The following is a 19,342-nucleotide window of genomic DNA, read 5'->3' on the forward strand; positions in this document are numbered from 1 at the left end:
ATGTCTTGGTGGTCATGTTATGCTTCTCTTTGGTCACTTTGGGTCTCTCCCTGGTCGGTTAGTGTCTCTTTCAGGGCTTTAGCCCGTTAGGCCCGTTCAGTAATCCATCAGCAGCTGACAGTATCTACTGTAGCCCGGCAAACATATGAATCACGGTGAAATTAAATCAAACATCCATCCTCTTCCTCGGCTGAGGAATCGCTCGTCTCTCACTGTGACAGCACACTTGATAAAAAGCTGCTTTTTGTTCTCGACACCGTCCATCTGTCGGGCTGAGCAATTATCACGCTGGAAATAATATATCGTTCAGAGACAGAATACGAATGTGAGGATATCGCTGCGGGCTGAATCAGAACCAGGAAATTAAACGGACATTAGGAAGGTTAAAGACCACAGAGTTGTAGACGCAGATGATAGATGTTCCGCTGCTTATATATTATATGCTGCTGTTTTGGATTCGCAGACGCACCATATGTGGACTATTGAAGATTGTAGCCGATCCCTCCCCTCCACTACCGGCCTCATCACCAAGGCCCGGGACCCCCACTGACACTGACCCTCTACCCCCCATAATAACATGAAGCCTCACATTAAAGCACTTTGTAAACCCTGCACATTTCCTCTCCTCCTTTCTGTCAGTGCAGCTCTGCACTTTAAAAACAGAACTCAGTATTTATGTAAATGTTGTTCATTTGTTCGTCTTATTCTTTAAAATCCTAACAGTCCTATTTCTACTTTGAATTTACTGAAGTTCTGTACTGAAGTAAACTTCTGAATGACTTCATATAATAATCCACTTATTATTGTTGTTGTTATTGTTGTTGTTATTGTTGTTGTTGTTATTAATATTTTACTTTATTGTTATTTCTCCTTGCTTATTGAAATGGGGACATACTACTATTACCTGGCCAGCTTTAGTTACTTTGCAGTTTCATATGAACAATAACAAAGGCCACCTTTACCATCTTGGCTCCAGGTGAAACAGTGAGGGACTCTTTAACTCACACCTCTCTCCCATCACTTGTTCTACTTTTGGTACTTTGAGGATATGTTGATGCAATGACTTGTGTACTTGACGGTGGTCAGATTTTGAATGTCTTTTACCTACTTTAAGATCTGATCAACAACACTGGATATGTTTGATGACCACGAGGAAAACATGCAGTGGCTCAGTCAGTAGGGGCTTGGACTGGGAATCGTAGGGTCGCCGGTTCAATTCCCCAAACAGACTTGAAACATGGAAAGTGGACTGCTACTCGGAGAGGTCCCAGTTCACCTCCTAGGCCCTGCTGTGGTGCCCTTGAGCAAGGCACCAGACACCTCTAATCCCCCCTCCCCATTGCTCCCCGGGCGCTGCACAATAGCTGCCCACTGCTCCTAGTACTAGGATGGGTTAAATGCAGATGCTCAGGTGCTGTTTTAAACCCGGCAGCTGATGAACTGTGACTATAGGGTGATAAATAAACAGCATCCCTGGGTATCAAAGGTCTGCCTCCATCCAGGTTTGTCTGCAACCTGCTATCAGATGTATCCTCCGCAGTGATTACATATAACATGAGAAAACCAGAGAACCCACTAACGAGCTCTGCGGTTTCCCAGAGAAAGAAACAACGAGAGGTTTTTTTTAATGAATCAGAAGCTCTCGGTTCTCCGAGGGACTCATCAGCCCGGCTGGAAAACATCTCTCACCAATTAGAGCGTGAGAAAAACCCCAACTGCAGGTCGCTGCACGTGATTCAGATGCACATCAGGATTTAGGATGAGCGGATTGTCTCTCGTTTCATGTTTTCACGAGCAGCGGCGTTTCATGTTAACAAAGACGTTCTTTTATTTAGAGTTCTTATGAATCTAATCAGGCTTTAATGATCGCCTCCACATGCTCACCTCCATCTTCAAAGGTCAATTAAATCTCAGGAAGAAAACAAACACACTGTGCCATTCCTATGATAAATCAGAGCGATGCTTCAGAGAAGATCAAGGCCGTTATAAAAGCCGAGACGCCTTGAAAATATTATATTTAGCACAAATACTCGTTCCTTATGGAATACAAATGTAATATTTGTACAACCACGAATGAATCAAAGGTAGGTATTCATCAAGGCCGTCAAACAGCACAGATAAATCTGATTGAAGATACAAATAAAGTAGAAATGCTGCAGAGTTGCGATCCGTTCTGTCCCTGAATGCATCGCGACACTTCAGGTGAATACGGTAAAAAACTGAATTCAAGTATGTCAAGAAAAAAAGATTGAATCCGTAAAGCTTACAGGAAAAAGCTGTAATGTGGAGGAAAAAATCAGAATAATTTAGATTAAAAATGTGTAATATTTCAATAAGAAGGTCGAAAAACATTCGGAAATGAAGGTCATTTCTGTTTGTTCAGCTTAAATGTTTTCTCTGTGCTACTCTGGAGGAGGAAAGGTTATGAAGGGCAAATACAGCCACCATGTTCTTGCTCATTCACAGCTCCGTACCTTCTGGATGGTCTCCAGCATGGACCAGCCTCCGTTCCACGGCTTGGTGGACTTCCTGATGCAGTTGAGGCTCGCCATGCTGTGCCACTTCCTGTCCTCCAGCTTCCTGTAGAAGGCGTTGGCGAGCATCAGAACGCTGTCGTACAGGTAGAGGTTCGACACCTGCAGAGAAAAGAGAGGACTCTTTAAAGTAGAGACGCTACATACTGATATACACCTGAACATCAGCAGGAGAGGACTCTTTAAAGTAGAGACACTACATACTGATATACACCTGAACATCAGCAGGAGAGGACTCTTTAAAGTAGAGACTCTACATACTGATATACACCTGAACATCAGCAGGAGAGGACTCTTTAAAGTAGAGACTCTACATACTGATATACACCTGAACATCAGCAGGAGAGGACTCTTTAAAGTAGAGACTCTACATACTGATATACACCTGAACATCAGCAGGACAGGACTCTTTAAAGTAGAGACTCTACATACTGATATACACCTGAACATCAGCAGGAGAGGACTCTTTAAAGTAGAGACTCTACAGACTGATATACACCTGAACATCAGCAGGAGAGGACTCTTTAAAGTAGAGACAGTACATACTGATATACACCTGAACATCAGCAGGAGAGGACTCTTTAAAGTAGAGACTCTACATACTGATATACAGCTGAACATCAGCAGGAGAGGACTCTTTAAAGTAGAGACTCTACATACTGATATACACCTGAACATCAGCAGGAGAGGACTCTTTAAAGTAGAGACTCTACATACTGATATACACCTGAACATCAGCAGGAGAGGACTCTTTAAAGTAGAGACAGTACATACTGATATACACCTGAACATCAGCAGGAGAGGACTCTTTAAAGTAGAGACACTACATACTGATATACACCTGAACATCAGCAGGAGAGGACTCTTTAAAGTAGAGACACTACATACTGATATACACCTGAACATCAGCAGGAGAGGACTCTTTAAAGTAGAGACACTACATACTGATATACACCTGAACATCAGCAGGAGAGGACTCTTTAAAGTAGAGACACTACATACTGATATACACCTGAACATCAGCAGGAGAGGACTCTTTAAAGTAGAGACACTACATACTGATATACACCTGAACATCAGCAGGAGAGGACTCTTTAAAGTAGAGACGCTACATACTGATATACACCTGAACATCAGCAGGAGAGGACTCTTTAAAGTAGAGACTCTACATACTGATATACACCTGAACATCAGCAGGAGAGGACTCTTTAAAGTAGAGACTCTACATACTGATACACACCTGAACATCAGCAGGAGAGGACTCTTTAAAGTAGAGACACTACATACTGATATACACCTGAACATCAGCAGGAGAGGACTCTTTAAAGTAGAGACTCTACATACTGATATACACCTGAACATCAGCAGGAGAGGACTCTTTAAAGGGAACATCATTTCAGGACTGTTAGGCAGTGAGCTCCAACAATGAGACTGATTTCAGGCCCAATCTGTGTTTCCCGACAATAGGAGTCGGTTTGTCTCTCGTATTTAAACCCCTGTCACTCAGTCGAGGAGCGACAGCACATTCAGCCTTTTGTGTTTTCTACATTTGGGTCACAGATTCTGAAACATTTCTCAGACTGCCTCACTTTCTGTTCTCCTGCGACGCTTTGTCGTATCAATTTGTTCTCTTCAGATTTCCATCACAAAACAGAACGAGGGGAGAAAAGAATGAGTCCTCCTCTTTCTGTGTGTGTGTGTGTGTGTGTGTGTGTGTGTGTGTGTGTGTGTGTGTGTGTGTGTGTGTGTGTGTGTGCCTCAGGCTGCGTGCTGTGTAAACGTCATGTCAATCATCCGTATTTGTCTGGACAGAAAGATGCTCATTTGTCACCCTGACTTTTCTCCGTGCTCCTTCTGTTTGTTGGTGTGTGTGTGTGTGTGTGTGTGTGTGTGTGTGTGTGTGTGTGTGTTCATAGTGGTGTAGCATAAAACATGCAGATGTTGCAGGATCCAGCCTCTGTTGGACTCCTTTGTTTACTTCCAGAACACTGTGATATCACTATGGAACATTCGCCCTCCTATTGGCTAGCGCTCCAACACATTGTACGTGATAGGCTGAGGGGCGGGACATCTGTAAGCGGTTGACCAATCCCAACAGAGCCGGCCAGCTCCTGAAACCTGCACTCAGTAAATGGTCCCAGTCCTTTAATCAGCAGCTCTCCTTTTCAGAGTGAACGTGTTGCCCTGACACGTTCGGCGAAGGTCGGGGAGTGAGAAAACTCTCCTTTACATGAATTATTGAGACGAATGTCCTCCTTTATCTGATCCCTGAGGAGTCCAGGTGAGAAAGAGAAGAGGAACAACGGTTGAGAGGAAGAGTGAGTAGGAGGAGGAGACATGTCTTTAGTCTCTGATTTAAGAACAGAGGAATATAAGAGGGGAGGAAGGGCTGGACTTCAGAGCAGTTTGGGGGTACTTGTGCTTGAGTATTCTAGTTTTCTCTAGTATTGTATACCATAATCTAAAGGGATGTATTGTGCTAGCTGTTTATACAGCATGTGGCAGCATACAGGTAGAAGAAGGAGAACACAAGAAGGCATAAGAAAGGAAAAAGCACTTAGGAAATAAAATTATGAATAAAAGCAGAGCGGCAAAAATAAAGTTGAGTGTGTGTGTGTGTGTGTGTGTGTGTGTGTGTGTGTGTGTGTGTGTGTGTGTGTGTGTGTGTGTGTCTTTGGACCTTATAAAAAGAGCTACACTCATCTCCTCAAATGTCACAACGAGACGATGAGTGAATTACAGTGATTGCTCTGTCGGTTTCTTGTCAGCTCTAAATCACAGAGATTTCATGAGTCGGAGGAACACAGCTACAGGTGGCACGACAAAAACCATGTTGTGATAAAAAAATTACAGCAAAAAAGACGAAGAGCTGCTGGAGATGTTTCTGCATGAGGTTTGATTTGTGTTACTTTATCTGCATCCTTCCTGAAGCTGCAGAGTTTCTCCTGATGGAAGAGTTTTGCAGCTGTCGACCTCCGTACAATTTCCCTATTCCTAAGTATGGCGACGTTCACTTCAGATTCAGGACTGGGTGCGCGCCGCTGAGACTCTGTGTCCTGGTTTAACAGCTGACTGTCCTCTCTGTGCTGAGTGTGTGGGTGGCTGAACTGATGCATGTCTTCATGGATTCACAGGTGCGTGTCCCTGAGTGATTTGTCGGCCTCTGGACGCTGCACCACGGAGTCCCAAGGTGAAATTGAAATAACAAGAGGAGAGGGAAAGCTTGGAGAAATATTCCCCCTCAAATTAAAATGACTTATCCTCAAATGCCTGTTGTCAGCGGGACGAAAGAAGGACTGCTTCTCTGTAATATTTTGTGGACAGGTGTAGCTCTGGTGCAGGAAGAAGCCATTTCATTTTGGAGAGGATTTCAATTACCGAGTGCAGGCATGTTTTTTCACTCAGGGAAGAAGGCCTTGGTTCGAGGTCTGCGGTCTGTACTTCAATCATCTGTGCTCTAATCATTTAATTTGTCCCTTCAAATGTATAATTTGTGCCTTTGAAAGACTGGGTTGTGGCTTCAATGAATTCCCCAAAGCCTTCACGCTCATTACGGAGCGTTTCTATCTGAAATGAATGTTTGTTGAACATCAGTCTGTTACCCTCTCATATTTCATGAAGGACTTTGGAAACAGTCTGGAGTGGAGACAGGATTTGGGAGCACGTTTTAGGCTTCAAGGACAAATATCATTCTGAACATACTAAGCCTGCAAATCACATTGTTGAGGACACACATTCCTGCCTGCAGGTAAAAATACCTCAGAGATAATCTATTACTTTCATTGAATTTCCAGGTAGAGCTTCCTCCTTACTGAGCTGTGTGCCCATGGACCTGGTGAACCGGATACAGCAACGAGGAAATGAAAAAGGTTTACGAAACATGGACGTTTGGATCAGCTGGATAATCTAAAGAAGTGAACACTCCTTTTACGCAAATGCTTCCTCAGAAATAAAAAGCTAATTAATAAGCTGACGGTCGCCCACAACTTGTAAATTGGTATTGTCGGGTTTCCTGTACTTCCAAATCCTTTCCATGTTCGGCGTGATGTCTCTTAAAACCTCTGGACTCCTGTTGAGCTACATGAAAGCAGTCGCCTTTTCTAGCGTAAGCTAAACCTTCCCAATTTAAGGGTGGAATATTTAATAACACGTTTGTTGACGTAGGACAAAACGTCTTCATTTTTTCTTAACCTTAGCAAAAAAAGTGAACCACATTCTGGGTTTTATGACGCAATCCTGCAGGAATCTAAAGTCCTGCAGTCATTGGTAATTTCTCTAAAAAAAAAGGACTTGCTTGAAAAGATGGATAGACTGTCCACTTCTTAGTCCCTTTGGATAAGAGCTTCAGTGAAAGGTGATTTAATGTGCTGTACCTCCAGGTCCTGCATGCATGCAAGACTGCTATATCCTACTGCTATTTGTAATGTATAGAACTCTATCTCTGAATGGATTATGCAACCGTTTACCTCCACTTGTTCCCCGTCACTTTGGATAAGAGCTTCAGTTTAATGTGCTGTACCTCCAGGTTCTGCATGTACCCCTCCTGCGGGTCGCACAGCAGGGAGGATATCCGGTGGTTGCGCCTCATACAGCGGGTGTTGCTGTCGCGCCACATCGGGAAGATCTGCCGGATCACCGTCATGCGCCCCAGTGCACTGTGGGTAAGCTCCAGGATCTCCGTGTCGCTGATTTCCTGCAGGAGGCGGGACAAAGGGAAGGAGGCGTCATACATTTGAATACCCTGACAAGAGTCCAGTCATATGTAAGGTCACCTCTGCTGTCTCCTACTACACTCTACATGTCTGTCTGCAGTCGCACAGAGCTACAATCACTTTCTGTCCAAAATACACCTTTTTTTAAGTTGCAATACTTTAACCTAGTTTTACTTTACCCGCTGCTACTCATTTTGTGTCTTATTTTTATTTAATTACTGATTATTTTTTATTATTGCCTGTTTGTTTTTACCTGATTCTTATACTTCATTGATTCTATAAATACTGCTGCTACTTTTAAACCCAAATGAGCATTGGAAATAACTTTCATGTACATGTTTGATATAATGTGCATGCTTTTATCTCTTGGTGTTTTATTTCTGTCTTTACTTTTGCTGTAACGACTTACATTAATCCTCTGAGGGACAAATAAAGGAACTCTGATAACCCTCGATCATTTGGCTTTTTTCAAAGTGTTAATCAGAGGTTGACTGAGATACCAATTTCCCAATTAAAGCAGATTTCTTTAAAGAGTTGTGCAACAAGTTAAGTGTAAATAACTATAAATAAGAGTGCATTTCACCCTGAGCGACACCAACTAGCGCCTGATGAAGAAAACTGTGTTTACATCGTTTGCAAAGTTAATTAAGAGCAATTTTCTGACACAAAGTAAATGACAGTGTCAACAGATTCATAGAGGCCATTAAAACGTTTCCTTCATTGACGTTTAATTGAGAAACCCAATTATTTTCCGAGGTTTAATTATAGATAACCTGAATCCAACACGAGCAGCATTAAAGAAATCTGTGAATGGAATGATCTGTATTATGCTTCACACCAGCAAACATAATTAGAGTTAAACAAGAACCCGTCTAATGACTGGGTTTGATTTCTTTGGCGGAATAGAAAAAGTACACTTTGTTGGATTCCTGTGTTCAACGTCCCTCCGTCCAATTAAACATGAAACGGGGCCGGTAAATAGGAGTCACAAGGATTTGAAAACATGTCATTCTGTCAGGTTAAAAGGTTTAAAGCGAGTCCACGTCCCGCAATTAAGGATCTCCGGTGTTTGCAGAGACGTGTTTCTTGACTTTATTCCTCTCAAAAAAACAACATGTGAGCTTCAGTCCACTAACCAGAGTTTAGTGTGCAAAACAGGTTCTAAATAATATGTTTCTGAACTTTAAAAATGGACTGAGGACTGAGGGAACAGTTTTAACACCGGAGGCACATCGAACTTTATCCTCTATAGCCCAACGTTAGCCTCCTTTAGCTTAGCGGTGGAGACGTGAAGTCATGTGACCGTGCTGTAGTTCCTTTATAGCCCAACATTAGCCTCCTTTAGCTTAGCGGTGGTGACGTGAAGTCATGTGACCGTGCTGTAGTTCCTTTATAGCCCAACATTAGCTGCCTTTAGCTTAGCATGGAGCTCTATAAGTCAGCCCTCCTCAGACTGGATATTAAAGAGGCTTCATGTTCAGTATCAGATGATCTGATCTCTGAGGTTTTGTGAGTCAAACCATATACAGAGTAGATGATTTTATGTGGCTGTGTTTCAGCGCAGCCTCCCGGGCTCAGACTCAACGAGTTACGATCAATATTCCCTCCGCTCTCTGCCGCTGCTTGAACACAAATTGGAGGCAGCAGAGGATCTGAATGGATGTGATGTTACAGACGATGGTAATGACCTGCATTCAGACTTCAGACAGGAGGTGAGCTGAGGATCATGGGAATCTGAGAGAGAGTCGGATAAGAGGTTCTGATGGCGCTTGTTTTCTGAGAAAACACGGCAGAGTGTAAAGTAACCTTCAGGAGGAGGCAATGTTAGGAACGATGGGATGAACACTTCATGGCAGCTGATTCAGAAGCAATGAGGCGTCAGATATGAAGAAACACGATGATGAGGAGCAAATCTGCTGTTCAAGTGTTTCCAGGAAACCAAACAGCTGGACGAGCTTGACTAAAGATGGAGGTACAACTTGACTATTTGAAGATCTTTAACCATCCCATAATGTAATGGTTGTCCTGATTGTGGCACTAGATAAGAAGCCCTGCAGTTTCCTAAAAGCAAAAAGGTTTATCTTAAGAACATTGGCCATTTCAGTTCACTTTAGAATCAATGGCCAATTGACTTTGAGCTAAATGCTAATAGTTAGCACGTTAACGTTAATCTGTAACCCTCGTGAGGCGCCCTGTCAACCTGTTTGATGACATGAGATGAACACAGTCTGGACTCCTTTCAGTTCACCAATGATTACTTTTCCAACATACGTTTTCTTTCTACTCCCCGTCTTTCGTTACCTGCAGTCCAACAAGCCGTTAGCGTTAGCTTTAGCTCTGAAGGGCCGATAAGGAGGAACAAGGCACTGATGGATTTACCTGTCGATACGCAGAGATGCACCTGCAGGAGCTCTCTGTTCTCAGAGCGTCTCATTAGCATCTCAAAGAGAGGACGTGGTCTCGTTAACAGTTAGAGTCCGTTCCCATCTCTGACGCCGACTGGTTTCCTGGTAATTAGCTATTGTTTTACCTTTACACCATTTCTAAAAAATACAACTGCAGAACAAACGGACGTCAGAGAGAACAAAGACATGCTGATTGGAAAACCATGTGTGACAAGCTTGTAAAAAAGAGGCTTTTCTTTGTGTTTCCAGGGGTCACTTTCTGGTCGACAGGTCTTTGAATGCACCATGAAGGTATTTAACATAACAGGCTTTTTACTGCATAATTAGAGCCTATATGTGCAGGCTTTCAATGCAGAAAACACGCTTTCAGGTGCTGATAGACTCCTTTATTCACGCCAAAGCACGTGTTAGCACTTATACTTACATCTAGTAACAGGAGTGACACTAGATGTTTCTACAAGACATTTTAAAATGATGATCTATATCACTGTTTTAATTTTTATGTGAGGTTAAATGCTCTTTAGATATCCTGATTTATTTCCGGCCCTCTATTAGGTTTCAGTTTGGGGGAAACAAAGGTTTATGCATCTCTAACGTTAAATAAATGTGACTTAAATATCTAAATTAAAAACCCAGTGAGCAGAGCGGCTCATTTCCACTGGCTGTTGTTCCTCTCGCTCTCCGTCTGCAGCTCAGATTTATTCTCATTAGTGATTATTCTCCTGATTATTTGCTCAATTTAAAAAGTGAAAGCTGCTAATTATAATTCATCAACTTCATTTTGTTTAAATTGTGTTCTTTCTTTATTCATCAGAGCAAAAGCTGAGTCATTTAAAGCCGCATCTCTTCTTACAGAAAAAGGAGTAATTGTTAATAGAGTCGTCACAAAGCACCTTCAATATTTCCCTCACAGCCTCTAACATTAAGAGTTTCTCAGCACTGTTATTGCTAAGTTTGATCTGATTTTGAGGGAGATTGTGGATGAATTTAATCCACAAATCAGTTTTGCGTCCATTAGCATGTAGCTTTCATTTGTTTCAGACATTTTGCATGACCATCAGGAGAACATCTACAATCTTTAGTCCAGATTTCAGAGTCTGGTGGCTTTGAAGACGTGTTTCCACCTATTTCTGGTTCAGTTTATTCTCTGCAGATAATGAGAATCAAACCTTGTTAACCAAACTTAAAAACAAGATTTCTTGATGCATTTTTCCCAGCGTGCATCCTGCAGGAAATCAAACATTCACTTCGGTTTTGTTGGACTCTCTGAGCATCTGCTATCTGCAGTGTGTCCTGTGGTAATAACCCTTTTGGTTTCTGGTTGTTTTATGGCTGCTAATAAACCACAGTGAGAGGACGACCTTCAGGCTTCATTTTGGAGTTCAGATGTTCTCTAAATCAAACAGATTATGTGGTGCACTTGACATCCTGCAAAATAAACTAAATATGTGTAGATCACGACATCGCTGCTTTATTTCCAGAGGATTCTGACCCACAGGCGTTTAGAAAGAGCTGCACATTGACTTTGAGTAAAAAGCACAAGAAGCCAGAGGACTTCAGGAGCATGTTTGTGTTCAGAAAGGAGCCAGACAGAAGCTCTAATCTGGGGTACAAACAGGAGCTGAGAGGCTCCTCCAGAGGCTCTCTTTCAGCTGGAGGTGAAACTGAAGTGAGTGGGTGATAAAAAGCACCGCCGAGTGAAACCCCAAAATACTGACATCTCCACAGCGCACATTCACTGACTTTAAGGTTGTTTTATTCAGATTTCCTGTTTATCAAGTCTGCAGTTTCATTCTGCATGTATTTTCAGAGACAGATTCCAGGAGGTGTAAACAGTGACATTCAGATCCTGCTTCAATGCCAGCTTTGTGCGATCCTGTAAAAACCTCTGAACCTCAAAGTCATGATTTAACTAATTACACTGAGAGGTTTTAATTAACCAGAACTGCTCAGAGTCCCTCCAGTCGCTCGTTCTCAGGCTGGGTTTCTGGCAGGTTACACCGAGTTCCTGATCAAATGGGTTTTTGTTTCTTGATAAATGTGCTGCTTTCATTTCAGATGTGAGATCAGAGCATCTTCTGCTAATGACTGCTCCTTACATCAAGACATTATGAATCATTCAGAAAAGCTTATCCATCCAAATAAGATAAACAGAGGAATCAAAACTAACAAAAGAGCTTTTGAAAAGTCTTTTAAAAGAGAAACAAAATACAAATGAATAATGTAGGACATGAACAGGGACCTGTCTTTAAGGTGTCTTTAGTAATGCAAATACTCCGGTACCCTTTGTTAACGACAAATAACAATCAAGAAAATGATGTTTTCTGACTAAATTCTGAGCGAAAAGATGCAACTTCAGTCCTGTCGTAGTGTTCGCATGATAAGAAGCATCAGTGTTTCTGTGCTGACCACACACTGAGACCTGCAGGGTCATCATGCATACATCTTTCGATGACCCTGTGACCTTTTCTGGGGATCGCTCAGAAAAGACACGTTAGGATTTTACCCCCTTAAGGTCCTGAAAATAGGTTCCGGTCATGGGAGTAGAGACCGGTCCTGAAACTAGAGACTAATCCTGAAACCAGAGGTCAGTCACGGAGACTAGAAGCCGTGCCCCAGGTATAGTGTGCTGGTCTTCAGACTAGGAACCAGTCCGGAGACTAGGGGCTCCATCTCTCAGTCTTATTGGTGAACATCACAATTAAAATAAGACAATCAGCTTCATGTTTGACACAGTTTAGGGACACATGTTGTCTTACCTCGTTCACAAACACCCAGTGACTGTCTTTGGAGGCCAGGTTCGTCTCCACGGCCTGCAGAGAGACAGACAGGAAGACAGACAGGAAGACAGACGGGTTAATGAGACGCTCCGGCACGTTAATCCTCTGCGAACACGATGTAGTGTGCTGCGGGGTCTCTTTGCTCCCTGTCCTGTTCCCTCGGTGTCTGACGTCACTTTGAAAAGTTCCCCTCCCTGAAACACCATCCTGTGATCGCTCGTCCCGCCAAAATGTCGAGCAACAAAAGCTTTTTCCAGCGCCGCCGTGCGCTTATCACAGCGCCCGGGGCCGGTGTGCTGCTCCGCCGGCGACAGATACTGATAACATGCAGCACGGTGCAGACGATGGAGGGGGGGGGGGGGTGCTGTGAAATACTGATGATACACAACGCCCCTAAGTTTTTAGGTTTAGGGAAAAAGGACAAAAACAACAGCAGCAAAACAGATAAATCCCCGAAGAGACACAGAGCAACAGAACGAGGACGCAACAGACACCAGAGGACAGACAAGAGACATCATTTACAACTAAAAGACCAAATAATACCTCCAGGAGACTCGGACATACTACAGAGACACTGAGGACTACAGAGAGACAGAGACACTAAAGGACTACAGAGACACTAAAGGACTACAGAGACACTAAAGGACTACAGAAAGACTAAAGGACTACAGAGACACTGAGGACTACAGAGAGACAGAGAGACTAAAGGACTACAGAGACACTAAAGGACTACAGAGAGACTAAAGGACTACAGAGACACTGAGGACTACAGAGAGACACTAAAGGACTACAGAGACACTGAGGACTACAGAGAGACAGAGACACTAAAGGACTACAGAGACACTGAAGGACTACAGAGACACTAAAGGACTACAGAGACACTGAGGACTACAGAGACACTAAAGGACTACAGAGACACTGAGGACTACAGAGAGACAGAGACACTAAAGGACTACAGAGACACTGAAGGACTACAGAGACACTAAAGGACTACAGAGAGACAGAGACACTAAAGGACTACAGAGACACTAAAGGACTACAGAGACACTAAAGGACTACAGAGACACTGAGGACTACAGAGAGACACTAAAGGACTACAGAGACACTGAGGACTACAGAGAGACAGAGACACTAAAGGACTACAGAGACACTGAAGGACTACAGAGACACTAAAGGACTACAGAGACACTGAGGACTACAGAGACACTAAAGGACTACAGAGACACTGAGGACTACAGAGAGACAGAGACACTAAAGGACTACAGAGACACTGAAGGACTACAGAGACACTGAGGACTACAGAGACACTAAAGGACTACAGAGAGACTGAAGGACTACAGAGACACTAAAGGACTACAGAGACACTAAAGGACTACAGAGAGACTAAAGGACTACAGAGAGACTAAAGGACTACAGAGACACTAAAGGACTACAGAGACACTAAAGGACTACAGAGAGACTAAAGGACTACAGAGACACTAAAGGACTACAGAGAGACTAAAGGACTACAGAGACACTAAAGGACTACAGAGAGACTAAAGGACTACAGAGACACTGAGGACTACAGAGAGACAGAGACACTGAAGGACTACAGAGACACTAAAGGACTACAGAGACACTGAAGGACTACAGAGACACTAAAGGACTACAGAGGCACTGAAGGACTACAGAGACACTGAGGACTACAGAGACACTGAAGGACTACAGAGACACTAAAGGACTACAGAGACACTAAAGGACTACAGAGAGACTAAAGGACTACAGAGACACTAAAGGACTACAGAGACACTGAAGGACTACATAGAGACTAAAGGACTACAGAGACACTAAAGGACTACAGAGACACTAAAGGACTACAGAGACACTAAAGGACTACAGAGAGACTAAAGGACTACAGAGACACTAAAGGACTACAGAGAGACTAAAGGACTACAGAGAGACTAAAGGACTACAGAGAAACTGAAGGACTACAGAGACACTGAAGGACTACATGATGTTCGCCTGAGTGTCCCCCTCTCTACATCATGATGTATGTGTGTGAACATGTCGCTGCATGTGGACCTCAGATCAACAACTCATCACCATCTGAAGCTGTAAACAAGATATATGATCACACAGCAGGGAACATATGCTACAGAGCAAGAGCATGATCAACCTCTCTCTCTCTCTCTCTCTCTCTCACACACACACACACACACACACACACACACACACACACACACACACACACACACACACACACACACACACACACACACACACACACACACACACACACACACACACACACACACACACACACACACACACACACACACACACACACACACACACACACACACGCACCAGGTTAACTCGGTGTTAAGGCCACGGCGTCGCTCTGATAACACACTTCTTGGAAATCATACACCTGTCATCCTAACCTTTAGTGGATGGACTGCAGGAATGCGCGCGCACACACACAGACACACACACACACACACACACACACACACTCTCTGGATGTATGTCCCCCACAGTGTTGGTTTTATCCAAATCTCCATCTCGAGTCTCAAAGCGAACCCCCCCCCCCCCCCCACAGCGTGTGTGTGTGTGTGTGGAGCAGGAGACAGGAAGGAACACTTAAAAGAAAATAAGGGAATAAAAATGTGTCGTTTTTACACGACCGCAGAACTTCCAGTACATTTACTGCAGTGTTTCCATTTCCTTCTACTCCAGCGACTCATAGATCACATGATGCAGCAGTAAGGGTCTCAGGATTTAGAAATACATCAAACTGAAACACCGCTGACAAACGTCAACATGTACACGATATGTCTTTGTAGCACCGGGTAGATTCAGGCAGACTTCTTCTTAAGGATTAGTTTGAAAAGAGTTGCTGAAAAAGATTCCTTTAAAAAGGTTTCTTCTCAAAGATTTGTCCAATCACATTTAATTGTCACATAAAGCGACCTCATCTTGGAAACTTTCAGCATCAGAACCGGTCTTCCTTTAGCGGCCTGTGATTCAGTCGTGAAGACACCACAGAACAGGTCACAGGGTCATCAACATATTCATGCATGGTCCTCTGGGGACCATGAAGCTCTCAGGAACTCTGCTGTCTCCGTCTCCTGTCTGCAGGACACGGAGGGGAGATACTGAACCCGCCTCGTCTGTCAAAGACCCCGACCCTCATGACTCAGCTGGACCGGGATGATTGACAGATGAGGTAATGTGAGAGGAGCTCGGTGAAAGGACATCATGCTGACACGAGGCCTGAGGACGGAGGAGACAGTCAGCCTCCTTTCCTCTGATATCTGACAGAGCAACGGGTCCAGCTGCTCTTCATCTGTCCGAGCAAAGAGACGCTCAGAAACCGACAGACGAGACGCTGCAGGACATCTCCTCACAGTTTACCCGCAGAAACACTGACTGATGAAATGCTGAGGACATCCAGGAGCCGATCAGCTGATGATGTCCAGAGTCTGCTCCTCTGAGCTCACTTACAATCAGAGCTACATGCTGCATTCATGGGGTGTAGGAACTATGACTTCCAACCCGTTAAATTCAGCATCCTTTACTCATTTGCCTCGCCAAATAAAGGACCCATTACTCCCAGAAACGGCTCTTATCTGGGCTGGATTAAAGGTACTGGACGGTCCAACACAGAAACCAATGAGTATTCTGAGCTTGGAAAGCTCATTCTAGATTCCCTCTGGAAAAAGCCCCTTTTGAACAGAACTTGAAATAAAATACAGTGCAGGTGAGGCTTCCTGAGTCTCTGTGATGTAACTTTGAAGAGGAAACACGACTAGCATGAGAAGAACACTGCGTGGAAACACAACAGGAAGAAGCAGCATCAGGAGAGCTAAAGGTAAATGTGTTAAATAAGAGCAGAGCAGCTCCTTCAGACGCAAAGGAAGAGTCTCTGATAACCATGTCTCCTGGTTTCCCCCTGTGGGAATATCCAGGACGTGTCCATCTGAAAGGAGCCCCCGAGGCGATCCCCTGAACACGTTGACGGGAACATTTTACCCCAGAAAACGCCTCGGGAGGAGCTGGAGGAAGAATCTGAAGAGAGATCTGCAGAATCTGGACTCAGATAAGAAGGAAGTGAGCGGAGACAGAGCGACAAGACAGGAGACGGGAGGACATCTGAGGACGGTTTAAAACGGCGGCATCATGCAACTATATTCATCCTCTCTGATGGGAGTGACAGCAGGGCGGGGGGGCAGAGTGTGTTTCTGTTGGATCAATGTGACACCGGTCCTCCTCTCTGATTAGTCATATGTGTTTGATTAAAGAACAGCTGCCCCCACTGCATGCTGGGAGTCTGCAGCGCATGATCAATACAATAATCCATAATTCCCTGATCGATATCTGGATCAGGATCTGCACGTTGGAGGTCGTAAACAACCGGTTTCTTTACTGGAAATCTTTCTAAAACCTCCATGCATCATCACACAAGTCAGTTCATACACACAAACAAATAAAGAGTGAAGTAAACAAACGCGTCTGGGTGATCATTCCCCTATAGCATTATTTATAGTTTTTATTGCTATATTTTTAATTAATTCAGTGTTTGTATTTATTCATTTGTTTTAGTTTACATTTGTATTAATTTTATTCCATTATTTTTTCTTTATGGAAATTTATTTATATATTCATTTTTGGAGATTTCTAAAAAACACTAGGTTTGTATTTTAAGGAAGAGGTTCATTTGAGACAGAATTAGAGTGCGTTTAGCTGATATGCAGCTTCCTCTCAGACGCTGCTCTTCACAGGAAGATACCTCCTCAATTTAAATCCTAAAGACGGTCTCAGATGTGTGTGAGAGAGTGTGTGAGAGTGTGTGGGCGATTCCTCTCGGGAACATCTGAACATAGAGCTCCTGCAGGACATCTCTCTCTTTATTTCATCTTTGCATTTTGATAAAGGCAGTAAACTGCATGTCAGACGCAAAGCGAAGGAGAGGACATGCAGGACACGCTTTGAATGCACTTCATAGAAAGAGCAGAAACATCTGTGAGATTGCACCCCACAGATCCTAAGTTCTTTGGGCTGTTTTCCTGTCATTTTCCTTCAAGTAAGAGCAGTTTTTGGGGATTTAAGACACACTACTGTTCTTTTGAACTTTTGGATTTGTACATGCATGGACAATACGAATCAATAAACAACAAGTACAAACAATAAGATGCATTTTACAGACAAACACCCACAAATATCTGACTTTAAATTCTACAGATTTTTCAGCATTTTTTTTTTTTTTTTGTGGTTGTGCGTACGGCCCCTGCAGAAGTCCCCGGGAGACCCCGTTAGCCGCCGGTTTGTCGGCATGGAAACGTGGAGAGATCAGACCGTTCTGAGAGGAGGACTACACTGTGTGTGTGTGTGTGTGTGTGTGTGTGTGTGTGTGTGTGTGTGTGTAGATCTACATCCTTAATACTTCTGTAACAGACTCGTCTTGTTCGCTTTTCGATGGTAGAATCTTAGTTCTTCATCTGAACTGTGTGAGATGTAACTAACAGGAAGTCTTTACTTTTGGTGAGTCAATTATTGAACAAAATAAATAAAAAATGCAAAAATCAGATTTAGTTTTTAAGCCAAATGACTGAAACCCGAACAGGAGTACTACTAAAGATGTTAAAGCGCGCTTCATTTCCGAGCAGCTGTTTGTCTCTAAGAGTCTTAACATAAAGGCGGGAGTGCACCTGCAAGCGGGGAAAGTACCCAGAATCCTCTCTGGTGGTGCGTTCAGGTGCTTAAGGTAAAACTCCGAGATCTGAAATCTGATTTTTCATCTTTCCAAATGGAACCACAGAAAAATCGATTTCTCAAATAAACCCGGCTTTCTCCCTCAGCTCTACACACACTCACACACATACCTCATGTTCATCGTTTTGGCGAGGAATTGAAAACCGTCAGAAGAGCGCCTCTTGAACTTTTGGCTTTTTTAAAAACCTTTCTAAAATGATTAAATCAAATATTCCTCCCACACGGTTTCCACTCTGATTATAAACCCCGGGCTCCTCTAACAGTGTGTTCACGGCGCTCCGACGAGTCGTGACTCCTGTAATCACAAATCAAATCACTTTGAAAAAAACCTAGTGAGGGTCCGCTATGTTTAGCAACTAATCTGTATTTAAAAGAAAAGAAAAGCACTTCACCGAAGCTGCTCTCACATTTCCCCCTCAGAAAACTTTCCGAATGTCACCCCGTTGTGACATTTCCGGGAGTAAACACGACGCCGGCCGCCTTTACGACAGGGACCTTTAAGGGACGACGTAATCACACCCAACACCACACACACACACACACACACACACACACACACACACACACACACACACACACACACACACACACACACACACACACACACACACACACACACACACACACACACACACACACACACACACACCTCCTCCTGTAATTGTCTGCACACACCTCGTCTTTATTTCAGGGCTGTGATCATCTCGGTGATGTCGTTCCCGGAGATAAATGTCATTGTTGTGATCCGGAATAAAAAGGAAGTGATTTAAAGCTGCAATATCTTTCTTTAGAGGGAGGGGAACTTACACTTGAAATTCTGTATCCTGAACACTGTTTCAAAGTGGATGCAATAATGAGTGTGGTTGTATGGAAGTCTAGGAGAAAATGAACCTACTTCTGACCTGATTTAGTATCTAAGAAAACAATGGCAACAGATCAATACCAACAAATGAAGCCACGATGGGGGTGTTGATGTGCAGGAGAGGTACAGAGGTTGTGGAGAGCAGAACCTTAACATCTGTTCAGTGTTTGACAGGTGAAGCTGCTGGAGAACGGGAGGGATGGGGTTAATGGAGGGGGCTCAGGGGATGATGGGGGCAAGAAGTCCAAATATGAAGCCGGCGTTAGAAAGAAGATGTGCAGTTGATGTGGACGGC

General features: G+C 43.6%; 1 protein-coding gene across 3 annotated transcripts in view; it reads right to left on the reverse strand.

The window, feature by feature from the left end:
- The window catches only part of LOC134871421 (glutamate receptor ionotropic, delta-1-like), a 139,070-nt gene that overhangs the window by 45,590 nt on the left and 74,138 nt on the right, over nucleotides 1-19,342 (reverse strand). The window contains exons 1-5 of one of the 3 annotated variants that reach the window (XM_063894205.1): nucleotides 18,578-18,690; nucleotides 18,296-18,480; nucleotides 12,411-12,464; nucleotides 7,054-7,227; nucleotides 2,475-2,636 (exon numbers count right to left, since the gene is read on the reverse strand). In XM_063894205.1, coding sequence (XP_063750275.1) covers nucleotides 2,475-2,636; nucleotides 7,054-7,176 — 285 coding nt within the window. In that variant the 5' untranslated portion in view covers nucleotides 7,177-7,227; nucleotides 12,411-12,464; nucleotides 18,296-18,480; nucleotides 18,578-18,690. Of the gene's footprint in view, nucleotides 1-2,474; nucleotides 2,637-7,053; nucleotides 7,228-12,410; nucleotides 12,465-18,295; nucleotides 18,691-19,342 lie in introns of those variants that run through there. The other 2 variants (XM_063894204.1, XM_063894203.1) reach the window with 2 other exon arrangements.

The sequence above is a fragment of the Eleginops maclovinus genome, chromosome 10, assembly GCF_036324505.1.
Source record: "Eleginops maclovinus isolate JMC-PN-2008 ecotype Puerto Natales chromosome 10, JC_Emac_rtc_rv5, whole genome shotgun sequence".
NCBI lineage: Eukaryota > Metazoa > Chordata > Actinopteri > Perciformes > Eleginopidae > Eleginops > Eleginops maclovinus.